The following is a 21,811-nucleotide window of genomic DNA, read 5'->3' on the forward strand; positions in this document are numbered from 1 at the left end:
CTACAGTGTAACCTATTTGTATAAAGCTTCACTAGGTATATTTTAGAAGCTTAAAGACCTGGATACTTCTTTATGTTATGAAGTTTCTGTTAGTAACTTGTCCGTTGCACTTTACCTTGTTTTCATGGTTCACTGATTGTTTGAAAAAAAATATTACTGTTTGAACAGTCATACAGTGAATTTACTGAAATACTCTCTTACATGTATAACATGTATGAGTAATTGGATAAATTTATATGGTATATATATATATATATATATATATATATATATATATATAGGTATCTTGAAAGGTCTAAATGTCTCATTGTCTGTCAGGCAGGTTTAACCTGACCTTGACTTCATTTCATGGATCAGTGATTAAGGTTATTTCAGTTACTTTGTCAAGTTTGTTTCTCAGATACTACAAGCAGTAGGAATGGTAGGTCAACTATATTTGGTGTATGAAATGATTGTAAGGTGAATCTGACTGCAAGACTTGCATCAGACTTTGACCTCAATGAAAATGTCATGGTTCATTGAACAATGTTTAGTTTTTGTGGTTTGGTCTATTTCCCAATGTTTCTCAGATGCTATTAACTACATGTACATGCATGACATGTATAGGATCACTATTTTTGGCTATTGGATATTTTAGTAAGTTGTACAAGTTTGATTGGGAGGTTTTAAATCTGACCATGACCTCATTTTCATGTTTCATTGGGCAATGTTTAGTTTTCATGGTTTGGATGTTAAGTCTATTTCACAGATACTATAAACCACTAAATTTTGGGTATGGAATGTCAGTTTGTAAGGTGTACATCATCTGTCTGGCATGGTTAATTTGACCATGACTTCATTTTCAAAGGTAATTGATAATGGAAAGTTTATGTGATACTTGTACATGTAGTAAAACCTTCATACATGTATTAATTTTTTTACATTCAACATAAATTCAATTTTACATGTAGGCAAAGCAGACATGACATTTCAGCGTGTGCACAGTCACTCTTGTTACATCACCATTGATCATGTCTACCATGTTGATTATAGCTGCTTTTTGTTAACAAAAGTCTGACAACTATTAACAATTGTTATAATTCATTTGATAATATTGTATTCTTGTATAGCCATGATAACATGTATAATGTCATGAATGTACAATAACCAGAATAAGGAAATGTGGTATGATTTTCAATGAGACAACCCTCAACTTTAGACCAAGTGATGAAATTGTTAGTAACTGCACATCCTTCAACAATGAGCAAAAAGAGTACCTCATAATCATGATAATGAAAAACCTATAACAGGCCTAGCCATATTGGATGATGTAACACAATGTAAACAAGTTTAGATGAGAAACCCAAGTTCGATTTATATACAAAAGCAACAAACAATCAGTTGGCGATAAAATTAGGTCAGTTAATAGATATAAGAAGATGTGGTATGATTGCCAATGAGACAACTTTCCATCCAAGTCAAAAAATTTGAAAAAGTAAACCATTATAGGTCAAAGTACAGTCTTCAACACAGAGCCTTGGCTCACACCGAACAGCAAGCTATATAGGGCCTCAAAATTACAGTGACGCATGTTTAGAATTTGAAAAAAATAGTTCCTGGATGATCATTTCTGATGTCTCCCATTTTTATCATGTTAACAGACCCATTGAAACATGAGTGATGACAAATGTATTATGGTTTACCAAAGACTTATAGGTGATCCAATATTAACAGGCTTCTGCCCTTATTCATGTTTTTCTACAAATCCGTTCTATCTGCTTTTGAATAAATGCCTTCTAAATATATATCCCAAGATGTTTAGCAACATTTTCAATATACACAATAAGCATTACAAACAGTCAGGGGTACTACTTGTACAAGTAATCTTTATTTACTTGAAGAAGTAAAAAAATATACTTAAATAAGTTAATTATAATGTTTGAATAATCTCCCCTTAATTTCTCAAAAATTCACTTGTACAAGTAAATTTTTTTTACAATCCCACAAAAATTCTCAAGTTTTGAGCTGTTAAAACATGCCTTTAATGATTTTTCCCAGGTTGGCTCATAATTTTTGATTAGAGTTGAATGTTTCATCTCATTAATTCAACAAAGAAACTGATTTCGCAAAGATCTTAAGTATTTGTGCAAGGCCTTCAAAAATTGCTCCTTGGGGGCTTGTAATTATAAATGAGCAGTGTTCTGAAGATAACAGACAAATGAGATTTTCATTGTCCATGAAATGTCACTTAAATGATTAGTTAAGACATCTGCAAAGGACAGACAATTTAAAATTCTATTTGATCAAAGAAGTCCTAAGAATTCAAGAAAAGAAGATAGGATGACTTTTTCACTTATATAAGTAAAAAAATCTGAATGTCTAAAGGACGACATAACTAAGCCAATTTTTTTTTTTACCTATACAAGTAAATAAAATACACTTGTATAAGTATCCTACAAATTTACCTATATAAGTATATTAATATTACTTCTTCAAGTAAATAAAAATTACTTGTACAAGTACAATGTAGTACCCCTGACTGACAAAGGCATACATGTATTATGCACTATTAGTGAGCTGTTTGTTATAATTTAATTATATTAATATTTATGTGTGGAAGCATATTTTGGGGGTTTTAATTTGCTATGATTTTAAAAACTTCTAGCAAAAGAAAAAAACCAACCTGAAATGAAAAAAAAATATACAAAAAGTGGTTTCAAGAAAGGGATGAGAATTGGACATTTTTTTTGTGGCTGTACAATTAGAATTAATGTATTGACTATGTTTGTACATTATACATATATATATATATATAGCATGGTGTGAAAAGCCTATGTAATACAAACATGACAAATAGACGAAAACATATGATAATAAACTGGTGAAATTGAGTAAACTGTTACTATATGACATCAACCCAACAACAACTAAATAACAATTTAGAGGTCAACATATATCTATACATCTAAACATGTGAAAACTTTACAACAGATTCATCCATTGGAGAACAAGTGATCATTGATGGTGATACACGGCTGAAATCATAATTGCTCAAAATATCAACACAAAATGTTAAATAGAACTGCATTTTTTTTAATAAGATCATTATTTAATAAATAAAATGATGTGGTACTTGTTTACAAATTAGACAATTTTTCACCGAAAACCCAATGTCATAGAAGTTAGCAACTGAATTGGCAAATTTGATAAGGTCAGAATATTAATTTCCAACATATAGGCAGCCAGATTATATATTTTCACTCAGACCAGGGCCAGAATACTTATTTTCAGTCCATCCTTCTATTAAAGTGAGTCAAAAAAAATTGTATGATTTAATTAATCAATGATTTTTTTCTAAGGGATGCCCAAATAAGTTCTGCTGGTAATACATATCTGTACTGTTTTCATTACTGATTGAAGATGAATATAATTAGAATAATGGACCCATTTGCCTAATTTATAAATGTGACCATTTTAAAATTTCCATTACATCTAGTAAAATTGTTAGTTTTCTTTAATGGTTGAATAATATATCAATCATGGTGTCAATATTGGACAAGCATTTATATGATTAAATAAATTGAATTTAAAAAATGGAAATTGGAAAATATTTTGGATAAACGTTAGCATGGTTAGTACGACATCTGATCAACTGAAACCACAAAAGAGAATCTGATGTCAGTCTTTAGAATTTAATAAGACCGGAGTCTAAAGAATACAACAAGTTCTAAACCGTTATAATGTGAATAAATAAAAGAAGATTTGATTTCCTTGTCTGAAACAATGCGAGTTTTCTTGTCAGAATGCTTGTTTTGAACATTTCAACTTTCACTGGCGCTAGTTATTTTGTCGGTCTTGTACAGTACGTCCATCTATTTATAAATACTTTTGGTAAATTGGTTGAGAAAAATCCGGTGAATATAATATTTTTACCTCAATCAATCATGAATGAATGCCGAAGTGCTATTTATCAAGGACATTTGAACTTCAAAAAGACCACTCGTTACAATATACAGTACAAAGTCGAGTCAATATTGAACTATTCAAAAATAAAATACAGTAAAAAAATTAAATTTAGATAGATTTAAGAGTATTTTTGTTTTTCCATAGCTGCAAAAGATGCGTTAAATGTTCATCATAGCTTTTATTTTTTTTTATATGTATAGAAATCAAAATGGTTAATACGGCAATATTTATAATTTTGCAATAAAAAAAATGTAGCCCCAAATAAAAGCTCAAAATAAGTGTGTGAAATAAGCCCTCGGGGAAAAAAATAAGCAGTTTAATATGGGGATAAGTTTGACAAGTGTGTATATTCGGAGTTCCCCGCTAGGTTTACAGTATATCATGTATAATGACCGTTATTATGAAGTAATGTGATTCGTAAAACTACGGGTATTGAAGACAACCTTGTATGAATGAATGATTTCACACCTAACTAATTTAAAAAAAATATAAAACTTTTTAATTAGATAATATTGAAAATTGTCAACTGTTAATACAGTTAAAGATACATTTGGTTGCAAATATATTGGGTAACCTTTTTCGATTTATCTGTAAGTAGCTTTAAATGCGAATAAAACCGTCCTAAGTGAAATTGCAGGTATCTAGTGCTGGTTCCGATTTCGTTCGAAGAGATGAGAGGCGAGGGAGTGTTAAATAATTATATAAATTTAGCACATTCACTAAATAAGCGAGGAATACCAAAATGTTCAGCGGCAAATATTTCAAAATACTAATTTTTTTAAATCAATTTCTATCTAAAATTAATGTATTAAATGGGTGTCTCTTTGTCACAACCTTATATTGCACACGGTAAAATTGCTTTACAAATAATTTAACCTATCCCTGACTGTCAGAAAGCTTGTATCCGTGACTTTTAAGTCTTAATGACGATCAATGTTTGGAAGTTGCGACATCTTATAAATTAGCTATGACTATGTTATGGTTGTACATGTAGCAATTATATTTTTACTGTTACAACCTGTTCAGCGTTTAAACAGACTGTTTCAACGTTTTCCGTGTTGGGACAGTTATTAAATAACTGTTACAACTTTCAAATAGTTGCGTTAGTCTTATTATGACTGTGACAACCTTTTAGGCGTTTAATCAGTTTATTTATGACTGTTGCAACGTTTTTCGAGTTGGGACAGTTGTAAATCAACTGTTACAACTTTGAAATAGTTGTATCAGTCCTTTAATGACTGTGACAGTTATTTCTAGCGTTGTTACAGTCGATTTATGTTATAGACAAACACATTTAAAGTTGGGACAGTTACAAAATAACTGCAGCAGTGAAATTTAACAACTGTTACAACTTTAACAAACATTATCAGTCTTAGAACGACTGTTACTGGTATGGACAGTTGTTTTTTCGTCCAGTAGTGTGTGTTACAACTCTAGATGTCTAGTACTGTGTTACAACTCTAGATGTCGTGTACTGTGTTACAACTCTAGATGTCTAGTACTGTGTTACAACTCTAGATGTCGAGTACTGTGTTACAACTCTGGATGTCGAGTACTGTGTTTTAACTGTGTTACAATCCTCGATTGCGTTTTCTGTGTTACAACTCTAGATGTCGAGTACTGTGTTACAACTCTAGATGTCGAGTACTGTGTTACAACTCTAGATGTCGTTTAATGTGTTACAACTCTAGATGTCGTGTACTGTGTTACAACTCTAGATGTCGAGTACTGTGTTACAACCCTGGATGCTGTGTACTGTGTTACATTCTAGATGTCGAGTACTGTGTTAAAACTCTAGATGTCGAGTACTGTGTTACAATCCTGGGTGCCGTGAACAGTGTTACAACTCTAGATGCCGTGTACTGTGTTGCAATTCTAGATGTCGAGTACTGTGTTAAAACTCTAGATGTCGAGTACTGTGTTACAATCCTGGGTGCCGTGTACAGTGTTACAACTCTAGATGTCGTGTACTGTGTAACAACTCTAGATGCCGTGTACTGTGTTACAATCCTTGATGCCGTGTACTGTGTTACAACTCTAAATGTCGAGTACTGTGTTACAATCCTTGATGTCGAGTACTGTGTTACAATCATGGATACCGTGTACTGTGTTACAACTCTAGATGTCGAGTACCGTGCTACAATCCTAGATGTCGTGTACAGTGTTACAACCCTTGATGTCGTGTACTGTGTTACAATTCTAGATATCGTGTACTGTGTTACATTTCTATATATCGTGTACTGTGTTACAATCATAGATGTCATGTGCAGTGCTACAACCCTAGATGTCGTGTACAGTGTTACAACCCCAGATGTCTTGTACAACCTTACAATCCTAGATGTCGTGTACAATTACAATCCTAGTTGTCGTGTACAGTGTTACAACCCTAGATGTCTTGTACAGCCTTACAACTCTAGATGTCGTGTACTGTGTTACAACTCTAGATGCCGTGTACTGTGTTACAACTCTAGATGTCTAGTACTGTGTTACAACTCTAGATGTCGTGTACTGTGTTACAACTCTAGATGTCTAGTACTGTGTTACAACTCTAGATGTCGTGTACTGTGTTACAACTCTAGATGTCTAGTACTGTGTTACAACTCTAGATGCCGTGTACTGTGTTACAACTCTAGATGTCGTGTACTGTGTTACAATCCTAGATGTCGTGTACAGTGTAACAATCCTAGATATCGTGTACAGTGTTACAACCATAGATGTGGTGTACTGTATAACAATCATAGATGTGGTATACTCTGCTACAAACCTAGATGTCGTGTACTGTGTTACAACCCCTAATGTAGTGTACAGTGCTACAATCCTCGATGTCGTGTTTAGCGTTACAACCCTTGATATAGTGTACCGTGTTACAATCCTAGATATCGTGTACAATGTTACAATCTTAGATATCGTAGTATGTGTTACAACTCTAGATTTCGTGTAGAGTGTAACAATCCTAGATATCGTGTACAGTGTTACAATCATAGATGTCGTGTACTGTGTTACAATCATAGATGTGGTGTACAGTGTTACAACCTTAGATGTCGTGTACTGTACTACAACCCAGGATGTCTTGAATAGTGTTACAACCCTAGATATCGTGTACTGTGTTACTACCCTATATGCCGTGTACTGCGTTACAAACCATGATGTAGTGTACTGTGTTACAACCAGAAAAAAGGCATGTTCAGTGTTACAACCCTTGACGTAGTGTACCGTGTTACAATCCTAGATATCGCGTACTTTGTTACAATCTTAGATATCGTATTATGTGTTACAACTCTGGATGTCGTGTAGAGTGTTACAACCCTAGATGTGGTGTACCGTGCTACAATACTAGATGTCGAGTACTGTGCTACAACCCTAGATATCGAGTACTGTGCTACAACCCTAGATGTCTTGTAAAACCTTACAACCCTAGAAGTCGTGAACAGTGTTATAACCCTGGATGGTGTGTGTAGTGTTACAACCCTTGATGTAGTGTACAGTGTTACAATCCTAGATGTCGAGTACAGTGTTACAACCCTAGATGTCGTGTACAGTGTTACAACCCTAGATGTCGTGAACAATGTTATAACCCTAGATGTCGTGTACAGTGTTACAACCCTAGATGTCGTGTACAGTGTTACAACCCTAGATGTCGTGAACAGTGTTATAACCCTAGATGTCGTGTACAGTGTTACAACCCCAGAGGTGTTGTACAACCTTACAATCATAGATGTCGTGTACAATTACAATCCTAGTTGTCGTGTACAGTGTTACAACACTAGATGTCGTGTTACAATCATAGATTTCGTGTACTGTTTTATAACCCAAATAAAGGCATCGAAGAAAGGCACTAATAAACTTAAGAAAGCTAAATATTGTATAACCCTGTTTATTTCTTCAATTTAACCCCAAAGATGATTTATGCGCGCTCATCATTCAAGAAAGATATAGTACAATAGTCTTCACATATTACTAACTATACACGCTGTGCCTATTGTGCCTTGTCTTTGAGCTGTTTATATTGTCTTTAGATAAAGTAGGAAATTAAAACAGAAGAAAACAACTCACACTATATAAGTATTAAGCTGCTCCTTAAGTGATTAAAATGGGCACAATTAAAGAATATATAATTTTGAATTTATCTTGAACCAATGAAACAAGAGGATAAAATTATAAAGGTAAATAATGACCTCTTTCGAACAATTTTGTTACATAAATATTCTCGGATGCACTTTATCACTATTGTTCATGCTATAATAAGATAGTGTTACTCCCCTTTGATCATATTCTTTAACAAAAAAAACCGTCTCTATCTGGAGAATGGTACGTGTAAATTTATTGACTTGTTTTGGGTGAATTTGACCACTTGAATATAGTCCCTTTTTAGTATGAATAGTAAAATAAGGGATTGTATCTGAGTGGATAAATTCGCTACAATCAAGGTAAAACAAGCTTAGTAGACTAAGTGTTAAAGTATGTGGTATATATACATAAAAATAGAAAATTTAATATTCAGTGCAAATAATGAAAAAAAGCTTTTGAAGAAAGAAATAAGTCCTTGTCACAAACGTTTTTTCAGCAAGTCTTTCATTTCAAAACATTTTTTTTAGACGGTGCTATCCTAAAATAGGTAGGGATAGTATTTTTTGTGTTTTTTACAGCCTCTTTCAGACAGTTTACACTTGTATAAAAGTGTTAGTGTATAAAATGATTGATTGCATTTTATATTGGAAATTAATACCTTTGTTATTTATCGTGCATTTAAAAGGTAAAGAATAAATTAATTTCCTTTCTTCTTCAAGTATGCCTATATTTAGATAATTTGTTAATTTTTAACCGAGTTTTCTGGAGGAAATTCCGATGATCAAAATGGTGAAGTACGGCAAGCGAGCGGCTATCTGAAGGTTCTGTCCAATAACTTATAAACCCGTCAACCAATGCTCTTTATTTTTTTTGTCTTTCTAAATGTTGTTACTGATGACAAAATGGAAGTAAAGTTCGATATTGACGATTTTTACTTTACTGCATGTTCAGGTGTTATTTTGTTACTTTCCCCCAAACGTTCTATGTTTGAAATTTATAAAAGTTTTCCAATGTAATACATATAGCTAGTCATAATCACTTCGTTTTATGTCATCTTTTCTATTGTTCCATAGAAACTAAAAAAATAAGTTTTCTATCTGTTTAAGTATATAGATATTTTGTAGAACAGTTAGTGGTCGAATTAGGAAAGGCAGCTTTATAACTCGTTACTGTGATTTTACCCATTACTGTATATTTTGTAGAACAGTTAGGGGTTGACTTTGGAAAGGCAGCTTTATAACTCGTTACTGTGATTTTACCCATTACTGTATATTTTGTAGAACAGTTAGGGGTTGACTTTGGAAAGGCAGCTTTATAACTCGTTACTGTGATTTTACCCATTACTGTATATTTTGTAGAACAGTTAGGGGTTGACTTTGGAAAGGCAGCTTTATAACTCGTTACTGTGATTTTACCCATTACTGTATATTTTGTAGAACAGTTAGGGGTTGACTTTGGAAAGGCAGCTTTATAACTTGTTACTGTGATTTTACCCATTACTACTAGATCCCGATAAATTCATGAATTCAATGTAGCTTTTGATTTGGTTTTTTCACTTTTTCGTTTAAAATTAATTAGAAAGCCTTGTTGAACGAATGACATTCCAAGCTATATAGACGGAGTTGTTGTGATGGAGTGCATACAAACATGGGTTCAAATCTCGCTAAGAGAAATACGAAATTTTGCAACCGCTAATGTGCATGTCTAGTATTGTTAGGCCAAATTACATATGAAATATATATGTATGTGTATATATGTGTGGGTGCCTTCAAAAGTGAAGCTCGGGATACATGCAGCTCTATTTTTCACAACAGCAATAATTATACCATTATACCATTGCTGTAAGATTTTGATAGGAAGACATTAAAATTAAAATAGTTTATTGTAAGAATTATGTAATCCACTTTTGATCTGCACGTATACACGTTCGTTCTGATCGCCACCATCTGTCAAGTTCACTTACAATCAAATTTGGTTTATAAGGGTCATTTAACATTGCACATAGTCTACACCAAAATTTTGTATCTATAAACGTTCCTGTTCCCTTCCATTTGAAATACTGATTATATAATTGGTCATTTTTGTCTAATGTATGTAAATATTCTGCTAAATGTTTGGGAGATTGAAAATCCTCCACATGTATGTATGAATGATGCGGAGCTGATCTTTTGTAATCATCTGGATGTGCTCCCATGACAACAGGCAAAACATTATTCCTGAAAAAGAGAGAATAAATAAGACACTTTTTACAATGAAGCTGATATGGTCATTATGTAATCCAAATATTTTACATGCATTATTATATACAAATGAAAATGAATATTGATTTACATTTGGAGATATGACAGAACTTACATACATAGAAATTTTATTAAGTAAAGACCAAAGGACAGTATTTTTAAACCAAGAAAGGATAAAGGCTCTGATAATTATTTTTGTATACTATTTAGTTTTCTTTTATCTAATTTAATATTCATTGGCAGTAAAAACTTCCCGAATTTCATCCCAGTCTAACCATTTCATCCCAGTAAAACCATTTGGCAGAACCTGTCTATTTTATTTTTTGTCAATTTATTCCTGCACGGTTTTATATATCAAATAAGAAGGTGTGGTATCATTGCCAATGAGAAAACTCTACAACAGAGACCAAATAACGTAGAAATTATCAACTAGAGGTCATCGTACGGCAATGAGCAAAACCCATACCGCATAGCAAGATATAAAAGGCCCGGAAATGACAAATGTAAAACAATTAAAACGAGAAAACTTACGGCCTAGAACAGTCTCTGATATTCTAACCCTAGAGTATTACTGATACAGAACAGTTTAACATATTAAGTTGATGACATCCTATATAAAATTGAGAATGGAAATGGGGAATGTGTCAAAGAGACAACAACCCGACCATAGAGCAGACAACAGCCGAAGGCCACCAATGGGTCTTCAATGCAGCGAGAAACTCCCGCACCCGGAGGCGTCCTTCAGCTGGCCCCTAAACAAATATGTATACTAGTTCAGTGATAATGGACGTCATACTAAACTCCAAATTATACACAAGAAACTAAAATTAAAAATGATACAAGACTAACAAAGGTCAGAGGCTCCTGACTTGGGACAGGCGCAAAAATGCGGCGGGGTTAAACATGTTTTTTGAGATCTCAACCCTCCCCTATACCTCTAGCTAATGTAGAAAAAAACAAACGTACAACAGTACGCACAGTAAAAACTCAGTTTAAGAGAAGTCCGAGTCCGATGTCAGAATAGGAAACAAAAGAAAATAAACAAAATGACAATAATACATAAATAACAACAGACTACTAGCAGTTACTGACATGCCAGCTCCAGACCTCAATTAAACTGATTGAAAGATTATGTCTATATCATATGAATATCAGGCACAATCCCTCCTGTTAGGGGTTTAGTATTATACCATCATAAAATATATGAGAAGAACATAACCCGTGTCATGCCAACAACTGGTTTTAGAATAAATATGTTTAATTCCGATGCAAAGACCCTATAAGTGAATCAATATTAAAGCCAAAATATGCAATCTTTAATGACCTGACAACAGTATCGTAACTATATCCTTTCTTAATAAGTCTGTTTAGAGGTTTTGTTAGCTTTTGAGGTGAATACTGACACTTTTGTGCTTTGTGAAGAATATTACCATAAAAGATTGGATGTGAAATACCCGAACGTATAAGATGTCTGCATGTTGAGTTATATTTACGAATGATGTCCTTATACCGATGATAAAATTTAGTAAATGTTTTGACTAGTTTATGATATCGAAAATCCTGGTGTTATAATTTTTCAGTAATACATAAATTTCTCTCGCTACAATCTAATACGTTGTTAAATACACGAGCGAATCGTACAAATTGAGATATATAAACACCATAAGATGGTGACAAGGGAACGTCACCATCTAAAAATGGATAATTAACGATAGGAAATGAAAAATCATCTCTTTTATCATAAATTTTTGTATTAAGCTTCCCGTTAATGGTATAGATATCAAGATCGAGGAAAGGACAGTGGTCATTGTTAGTATCAGCTTTATTTAAAGTAAGTTCAACAGGATAAATTTCTTAAGTATACCTACTGAAGTCGTCATTATTGAGAGCCAATATATCATCCAAATATCTAAAAGTATTGTTAAATTTTTGTATCAGATGTTGTTTCGATGGGTCTTTGCTGATTTTAGTCATAAATTGTAACTCATAACTATACAAAAACAGGTCCGCAATAAGTGGTGCACAGTTAGTCCCCATTGGAATTCCGATAACTTGACGATATACGGAATCTCCAAAGTGAACAAAAATGTTATCAAGTAAAAATTCAAGGGCAGATATAGTATCAAAGCATGTCCAATTGACATAGCTCTTTTGTTTGTTGCTACTAAAAAATGACCTAAAAGAGTTTGAACATATGTATTCGCATTCCGACTTTTTAAATGCCCATTTAATTAGGTGTGTGAATTTTTTCTTAATAAGAATATGAGGCAAAGTGGTATATAGGGTAGAAAAATCAAAACTTTGAACAGATTCAAAATCAACAATATGTACACCACATCATTGAAATTATAGTATTCGGTGAAAATCGACAAAATGACACAAAACCTAATATATAATATTTTAGAATTATGATTCCTTGTTTCATAAATAGTTCAACTATATTGTATGTCATCTAGTTGAGATTTGGTTGAAATTGTAAATGATATTTCTGAAAACAACCAAAACACTACATGCACGTGTCACTGTACTTTCCAGCTTGTGTTAGTCATAAAGCTTGTAGTTAGTCATAAAGCTTGTAGTGTTCTTAGAGACAATTGCAAGGATTTATTATGTTTGATTGATTGTGTAAGCCTAACTTTTTTGTTTATTTTAAAAATATGCTTTACGCGTATACATATGTATATTCGTACAATTTACTGTTTTGTAACCGGATTTATACTGAACCTCTATCATATAAAATAATATTTATATAATGCCTTGAGTGTTGTACGTCATTTCCAATGCATTAATACTGTACCAAATATCAGTTACAATAGATTTGATATATGAGTATGTGCAAATTTAGGCATTAATCTTCATGTTTTGTTACATCCTACAGGGAAATATCATTTATAACTTGATGCTTTGTACAGAATTGCATATTTATTTCTCGTTATATTAATGGAATGCCTGATCAGACAATTAGACCCATCAATGCATACATTTGTAAAGCTATAGCAGAATATGATATTTTTAAAATGATTGTGTGACGAAAAGGAGATGTGGGGTATACGTCACCGAGACAGCAACCCGACAACAACAATAACTTATGACATCTAGAGGGCAATATATAGTCCTCAACAATAGACTGCACAATACATGTAAATCGTCCTGATTGCGGTTAGTGTAACTAATGATAAGTGTGGACTATGTATATTACAAAGGAAATCCGGTAATTAAAGGACACGTTATTATCTACATGTAACTGATAAATATATTCATTAGACTAATACATGTATATGGTTATCTATTATCTATCATAATACCTGAAGGTTTTCCTTCATTTTATCTATTGTGATAAAAACAAAGTTATATAAAACTTACAAGAGGGCATTTCTGAAGAATTTTTCTGTAATATAATCCCTACAATTGGCATTCTCAAATGCTAAATAAAATTTATAGTCCTTTTTAAGTATATCAAAGCATTCTTGTTCTCTTTCCCTACCACAGGTATAATTCCCACAAGCACCATAAATATCTACTTCAATGTGTTTAGACAATTCATTAACGTATTGAATTCTCTGATTTGTTGTGTCACAGTTTGATACAAATATAGCTACTTTTTTAGTTTTCCCAAAAGCATAATTCCGGGATATTAACAGGGAATCGTCAGTTACACTCCATTTCTCATAAGGCGCGACAATTGTAGAATCATGTCTGTATGTAGCCGTCCAGTTGAAAACACGGCCAATCATAAAATAATCCGGGGACACAACTGGACTCTCTAAATTGTAATAAATCCAAATTTGATCTGGGTGTCGCTGTACTTCGTCCTCCATTGACTTAACGTCCGAATTAAAGATTTGTTGGTACACAATGCGAGCATCATACCTTACGCCGGATTTTGTACTTGACGTCACAAAACAGTTTTTTACCTTACAATCACTCTTCTCGAATGGCACTTTGCCTTCATCAATACCGAAACTTCCTATGTCGGGTATTAAAATATATTTTGTTCCAATAACTTCTCCTTCGGGTATAAAATTCATTTGTTCAACTATCCTGTCACCTTTATCTGTATTATAAACATCAGGTATTTGAACTTTTGTTGACAACTGAGATTTTATGGAAGGTTTTTGTGGTTGTTCAAAGGTCCCTTTCACGTTGCATTGCATACCAACATCCTGTTCGTGTCGATATAAAATGTTACTTGGAGAAAAGTTGATCACCACAGTTATTGCTAAAAATATCAGAACTATCAACAAAAAGTCTCTATACAGCCTTTCCATTCCGATTTCTACACACACAGGTGCGCTGATAAAAATTTGTACACAGATAAAATGTAAAGGTACTCGTTCGAGGTTGACGGAAATTTAAATTGATAAAAAGTTGTCTAAATATAGTTTGGTCAATAAATAAAGTCACCTTATGCACAATGAATAAAACGATTAAACTGCAGAAAAACATCTATTTCAATCAATGGCAATAGCTTAGACTCCAGTAAAACTTTACTAATAAGAGTCTTAGTTAAATCTGTTTATACTAGAGCTAAACGAGATATAGATTAAAAGAGACAATGTTTTAATAGCTGTTACCATATTCACCTGCACAATCGTCGATGTTGTGTGATTCCCAGTTTTATGGATGTGATCATGTGATTAATTTGACTATCAGATCAGGAGTTATTTCACTGTGTACTCTGATTTAACAAATTGGTAAATCGTGTTGCCTTACAGCGATTCAAGTTTCTCGCAAATAGGCAGTTTAGTTTAAGGGTATTATTTACTGATATCCCTAATAACTCAAAATTACGAGACGCAAGTGAGTACCGTGCAATTGTATTTCATCAGGTTTTTTTCCGAATGCATGAAACTATTAAGCAAGATAAATGTACTCATTATAAATAAACTTATTGTTTCTCGTAAAAAAAATAAAATTACACGATATTTCTCATCTTACCATTAACTGTATTGTTGTAAACAGAACTTAAACATTAAAAAATGATTTATTTAGATTCGGGAAAGTTGTTACATATAGGCAACATGTAATACTAATTCAGTAAAAATTGTACCTTTTTTCCTTTTGTACTGATGATTAAAATTATTACTGGCATCTAATAAATGATGTCGAATGCAGTTAAATTTTACGATGAGATTTCATGAAACCTGTTAGGGGTGTTGTCTCTGACCTTTTCTGATTTATTGAGCGCCAGTATTCAAACAACAGATGTTGATTCTTTTATCTGTAGGGTTTTAACCCTGCATTCAAAATGAAATGCCATCTATCATTTCCCTATTAATTTAGGTAAGTTGTCATCCTATTGGTAGATCCGTTGTGCAGCTTTTTTATTGTGTGCTTTACTAACAAATTTGTCATATAATTATGGTTCTTTAATTAATTGTGTGTTAATATCTCGCTCGACAACGCAATGCATCATTCAATGAATGTCATGGATACTTATAACAGTAAACAATATTAAGGTTCCTGTAAAAGTTATCAATAGTTAAACATTCCCAGTCTTCTATAACCAGGACGATGACAAGTTAATCCTTTGGACACTAATCCTTTGCTATAGTAACTGTTTTCTATATATGCTTTTGTATGTTATTTTGTAGTCAGTTTAGGTCTTAGGTCTGGTACTGTCCGGACCTTGCTAATAAAGTTTAAAGTATTGGTATTCCGTCTTTGAATTACTATAACACGGAAAACGCCCGGTTATACCAGGACGATGACAAAATTCATTCGGCAAACTCGGAGACCGAGTTTAGGTGGAGTAGTGGCGAATATAACCAGGACGATGACAAGTTAATCCTTTGGACACTAATCCTTTGCTATAGTAACTGTTTTCTATATATGCTTTTGTATGTTATTTTGTAGTCAGTTTAGGTCTTAGGTCTGGTACTGTCCGGACCTTGCTAATAAAGTTTAAAGTATTGGTATTCCGTCTTTGAATTACTATAACACGGAAAACGCCCGGTTATATTCTTTAGAACACCACTTTTCAGAAATCATCAGCCTAATATATTCAAATTGATCTTTTTATGGTTTTACACAGAAACTCTCCTGCCCAATATTATGCATACTGTTGACTGTTTACCCTCTAAATATTTAACTAAATTTGAAATTTGAACTTTAATCTCACAAAACATGTTTTACCCCGCCGCATTTTTGCGCCTGTCCCAAGTCAGGAGCCTCTGGCCTTTGTTAGTCTTGTATGTTTTTTTAATTTTAGTTCATTTATATGTTTTGGAGTTGAGTGTGACGTCCATTTCCACTGAACTAGTACACAATTTTATTTAGGGGCCAGCTGAGGACCACCTCCGGGTGCGGGATTTTCTCGCTGCGTTGAAGAACAATTGGTGGCCTTCGGCTATTGTCTGCTCTTTGGTCGGGTTGTTGTCTCTTTGACATATTCCCCATTTCCATTCTCAATTTTTTTTGGTTTACTTATTAAGGCAATTTGTCACGAATCATTCCATGCAGGCCTTTATATACTCACGGTAGGTATAGTGTCCGGCTGGGATCGTGATTTTTCGAGTGATTTGATCGGGTTTTTTCGAGTGTGACCACTTTTTTTCGAGTGAATATGATCAAAATGTAAACAAACAGACTTCTTTTCTGGTAAAACGTGAAAAAAATATACTAGAACCTTATATACAAGATCATAGAAGGTTAATTAGTATTTTTGATAAAAAGATATTATCAACCCTAAATTTTTTTGTTCTAAAAACGTTTATTAGCCTTATAATGCTTTATTTCAAAATATAGATTAAAGCCATTTTTATACACATACCAATGCAAATGTCAACGGAAATGTGCACATGGAATCTATGTATGCTTGGATATACAGACGCTTTACAAAAATTCTTGCTTTTGCATTGAAAAGGACATTTTGGAGAGTAAAATCATTTTTATATGTATGTGTTTTTTTCGAGAGCAGTCCATGTTTTTTCGAGTGTGTCCTTGTTTTATCGAGTGAAAAAACAAAATTCCTTTGGCTTAAAATGTAAAATGCCAGTGCATTTACGTTTAAAAAATAATGAAAAGGTTCAAATAAAGTACTTTTCAAAGCACGAAACAATGCATTAAACCAGTTTGATAATGTTGTATTAACATGTACATTTCATAAAAAGTCATCCTTCATTTGAATTCAGAAATCTTCATATTAGTGTACCGATATGGATTGCATACAGTAAAAATTTAGTGATGTAAACAATCTTTGTGTGAGCTCAGACATGTTGGACTAAGACGTACGTACACATTTATAAAGCGGGTAAATGTGTTTTTTACAGAAAAAATATCCTTAATGTTTCATTTACTATTTGTCTTGATGGAAGTATTAGCTGTCTTGGTGTAATCAGGAGTGTACAGAATTTTACACCGGTGTTGAAAATAAATACACCCTGAGGCGCAGCCGAAGGTAGTATGCATTTTCAACACCGGTGTAAAATTCCGTACACCCCTGACTGCATCGAGATAACGAATGTATTTCTTATCTAGCGTTCGTTTATTCTTTTTATTCCCGGATATAAAATTGAAAAACAATCTTATGACCAACTCTCACTACACATTTTTCAACACCGACGTTGGCAAAAAATTTCAAAATCTTATTATTTTTATAATTATTATTTTTTCCAAAATTTTAATTTTCATTATTATGGCAACGATTTATTTTTTGGAAATTTTGGCATATTTTTTTTATCCCCTTGTGAACTAAGGTGGGGTGTTATTTACACCCGAGTAATTAACCAATCAGATTGCAAGATTCTTGCTTCATAAGAAATATTTTTTTATCGTTCTAGAAATGGAAATCAAGAACACTGCTCAATTGCTCCAACTGTGAAGAGGAGTCTGATCAAGCGTATGCTATGCTTGGTCACACAGTAATGAAGCACCAGCATAGCTAAAAAATGACAATGTATATTTGTGAGGTGAACGCATACCATATACACATTAATTCTTTTTTAATCATTATATAATAAGGATCGTATTGAAGCTTACAGATTATTTATTTCGTTGTTTATTGAATACATTGGACAAGTCCCCGAGTTTATCATCAGCTCAGTAGTCAGTACTTCGGTATTGACATGATTTATAACAAACCTTTCTAAAATTATTTACCTCCAAGGGGGACAGGGTAAGAGAAATATGGTCACTAAAGTCCTCTTCCTACCGACTCTTGCCAAAGTGAGACGTCCGTTTGACTGTGTGGGATGTTCACGTCCAGTCAACATGGGGCGTGTAGAGAGAGTGCTACGCTCATTGCACGTTGAGAACCCTTGCAACAGCTCTTTGAAGGGTCCGTAGGTTCTGTTACAGGACCTATTTATTGGATCTATTGTTAATTTGTTCTCGTCCTGAACATGCACGATACATTTGCCACTGGACGTTAAGCAACCAACAATGAATCATTTAAATTTGTCCGTTTATAAATCTAAAAATTATAAAGAGGCTAAGGTTTCAACTCCATCAGACAAAATTGACCTTAGATGGCTTTGGTTATATTTTAGGTCCTTTTTGTCATATAGCATAAAATTGTAACGTGTTGTTTTCATTTTTTATTGGATATTCCATTCAATTCAAATGTTATTGTAATTTATTAATTTTTATTGGGGGGGGGGGGGGTCCTCTTTTAGTACAATATTTGGGTTTATATTGAATTTTTTTGATTGTTTACTCCTATTCCTTAGTTTTCTTGCTCCTATGTTTTTTCGTCACTGTAATACATATCAGTCATGAAATTGTTGACTGTAAAAACAAAGGTAGCATGCAATGAAATTAAAAAAAAATATGAGTCCCTGTACTCGGTTCTTTAGACCGTTTTAAAACGGACTCATTGTTTTCTTATATATCGTAATACTGCTAGGTTATGGTAAAAAGTTTTCAGAACAGAAAGTTATCATTAAATTGAAAAAGGTTAAATTTTATCAACATTATAATATGTTTTTTTTTTGTGAATTATTGGGAATAAATAATTTGTCTTTCACTTACAGTTATAAACTAGAAAAAGTCAGTTTTTAAGAGCAAGAATGCCTTATTTCTTATCATATTTTCTTTAAAAAAAACGGATCATTTGTTAAAAAACCCGGACGTTTTAACTGTTGCTAGATCGAAAAAAACACGGACAATGCAAAACACTGAATTTTAGGCTAAGATTCAACGAAATTATGCATCTTTTGTGCTCAAAACATGTATAGTAGTCAAAATAGGATAGACAGTCATGAATTAAACTATTATAATTGTGAAATAGCAGTTAATTGACCTGATCGCATGTTTTATCACTCGAAAAAAACCGATCTACACTCGAAAAAAGTGGACAGATTCACTCGAAAAAAACACGATCTCCGCCGGACACTATACCTACCGTGATACTAGACAACAAAATAACGACACACAAGCAGTTTTGAACTTCAACGTACCATAAAGTTAAATAATTAGGAAAAACTGTTCAACTACTTTTTGAAAAACATTCATTTGCAAAGCAAAAGTATAAGATCCTGAAAATCTAACCAAGTAAGAAAGTATTATTGGACACATGCATAGTTCACATTTATTTTGAGGAAAATGATGACAAAAATAAGCACTCAATACGAGAATTTAGCATTTAAAGATGCGACGGCATTCAAAATTTTAACCAGACCATGTTTATGTATCATGTTTTAGTTCTTTTATCGTTTTTTTTAATTTTTTTTGTGAAAAAATTGATTTTTGAATCAATTATTTTGCGAATTAGAAATTTGGAGTTTTTTCCTTAAATCAATGGTTTTGATTAAAAAAATGGAAAAAAAGAGGCGGATAATACCAATGTGATCTTCAAAATTATCAGACAAAGACAGACTGTCAACGCCATGACAAAAGAAGAGAGACATCGAAAAGACGAACATATTAAAAAAAAAACAAAAAAAAAATCTAAAAAAAAGTTACTGAGCAACATTAACCCCAACAAAAACTGGGGTTAACTTAGATGCTCCGGGAGGGTTAGCAGAACTACTGACACCCGTCATCGATTAAAATACAACACTGTAAATATATTGCCAATTTGGCATTGTTTTAGATTTTTTGTTTTTGTTTGTTAACTAGTATAAATTAAAAGCGATGTCATTGAGTACTGTTTACTTACCCAAGTGCATTCATGTAAAATTTCTCAGTAATGTAGTCCCGGCAATTGCTATTTTCAAATGCCAAGTAAAATTTATAATCCTTTCTTAAAATTTGCATGCAATGTTTATTGTCGTTTTTTGAGCAACTTAGATTACCACAGTCGCCATAAATATCAACTTGTATGTGTTTCGACAACTCCTCGGCGTATACCAGTCTGTCGTTTGAAGTATGACAATTAGAAACAAACATAGCTACCTTCTTTGTTTTGTGTTCTGCATAATTGATTTTACTTAGGTCAGAACTGATATGGTCCTTGAAAGATATCCACTTTGCATAAGGTGTTACTATTGTAGAATCCGTTCGATATGTAGCAGTCCAGTTAAACATATTATCTAAATTCTTGAAATTATTTGCTGCCATTGGGCTTTCCAATGTATGAATTATCCAGATTTCGGATGACGTCCTATTGATTGCCCTGAGTACTTGCAAATCAAGAAAACTAACACCATCTGAAAATAAGCGAGCATTAACAACACTGTGGTGGTTTCTTGATAGTACATTACAGTTGTGTACATCGCACTGACGAAATGTTTCTGTTCCTGTACTTATACCCCAGAACGAAGGACCCCATTCTAACCAAATCTGTTTCGTATGGGACGGGCCGTCCTGAAGTTTTCCATGCGATAATTGGTGCAGTACTCTGTCTCCATTTCCTATATCCCATACACTTCGTATGTTCCTTTCATCAGACTGTTTAATATGTTCTCTATTTCCATTCCCTTCAGCGCGCACATTGATCATATTTAGATCGACAGGAAGCTGTTCTGATATGTTTATAAAGTTAAGCTCACATGAACAATTAGTCCTGTCTTTTAATGTGTTATATCCTAAAAACCAAAAATTATAATTGCTACAACCGTAAACTGTTGTTCTAATTAAACACAAAATCAGTATTATAATTTCCATGTTAAATCTTTTTTGTGCAAAAACATACTAGTTAACTTTTAACATTATTGTATTGTCTTTTTTTTTCTCTGTCAGTCTTTTGTACTATTATAGGAAGAAATGTTGGCACAGATTTATATTGCATTACTGGTAATTAATCCATAGTGACTATAGACATATTGGAACACATTTCATACTTTGCCTCATCTGTTATTTAAAAACACAGTAAACGTGAATAAATTGCACAGAACTTCTTCAGAAGTTGTTTATATTCCAAAATTTTATGAGATATCCTAAAGGTTAGTAGTGAAATAACAAAACAAACTTTAAAGTATTTTATATGTAAATAAATGCTAATTTGACATCATAAAGAGTATTTTCGTTAAATGATTTATTCGTTGTTTGATTTTGACAAATTTAATTTAAATTTACAAGCAACATACTTGTGCATTCATGCATAAATTATTTTTTTAAGACGCTTTCATCTCCATGAGTTTTCAATGCATATTAAAATAATTTTTTGTAAGTTTCCC

The 21,811-nt window shown here is 32.9% G+C and overlaps 1 protein-coding gene across 2 annotated transcripts; it reads right to left on the reverse strand.

Moving 5' to 3' along the window:
• Window positions 1-9,876: 9,876 nt before the first annotated feature.
• LOC127737403 (glycoprotein 3-alpha-L-fucosyltransferase A-like) lies at window positions 9,877-21,487 on the reverse strand. Of its 2 annotated transcripts, none has more exons than XM_052248056.1 (2): window positions 20,353-21,487; window positions 9,877-10,229 (listed from the first exon to the last, which is right to left on the reverse strand). In XM_052248056.1, exons 1-2 carry the CDS (start codon window positions 21,297-21,299, stop codon window positions 9,905-9,907), a joined length of 1,272 nt encoding a protein of 423 aa, XP_052104016.1. In that variant the 5' UTR covers window positions 21,300-21,487; the 3' UTR covers window positions 9,877-9,904. The 2 variants fall into 2 exon arrangements, with proteins under 2 accessions (XP_052104016.1, XP_052104017.1); XM_052248057.1 differs by lacking the exon at window positions 20,353-21,487 and adding an exon at window positions 13,617-14,620.
• Window positions 21,488-21,811: the final 324 nt, after the last annotated feature.

Source organism: Mytilus californianus, unplaced genomic scaffold (assembly GCF_021869535.1).
Source record: "Mytilus californianus isolate M0D057914Y unplaced genomic scaffold, xbMytCali1.0.p SCAF_4, whole genome shotgun sequence".
Lineage (NCBI taxonomy): Eukaryota > Metazoa > Mollusca > Bivalvia > Mytilida > Mytilidae > Mytilus > Mytilus californianus.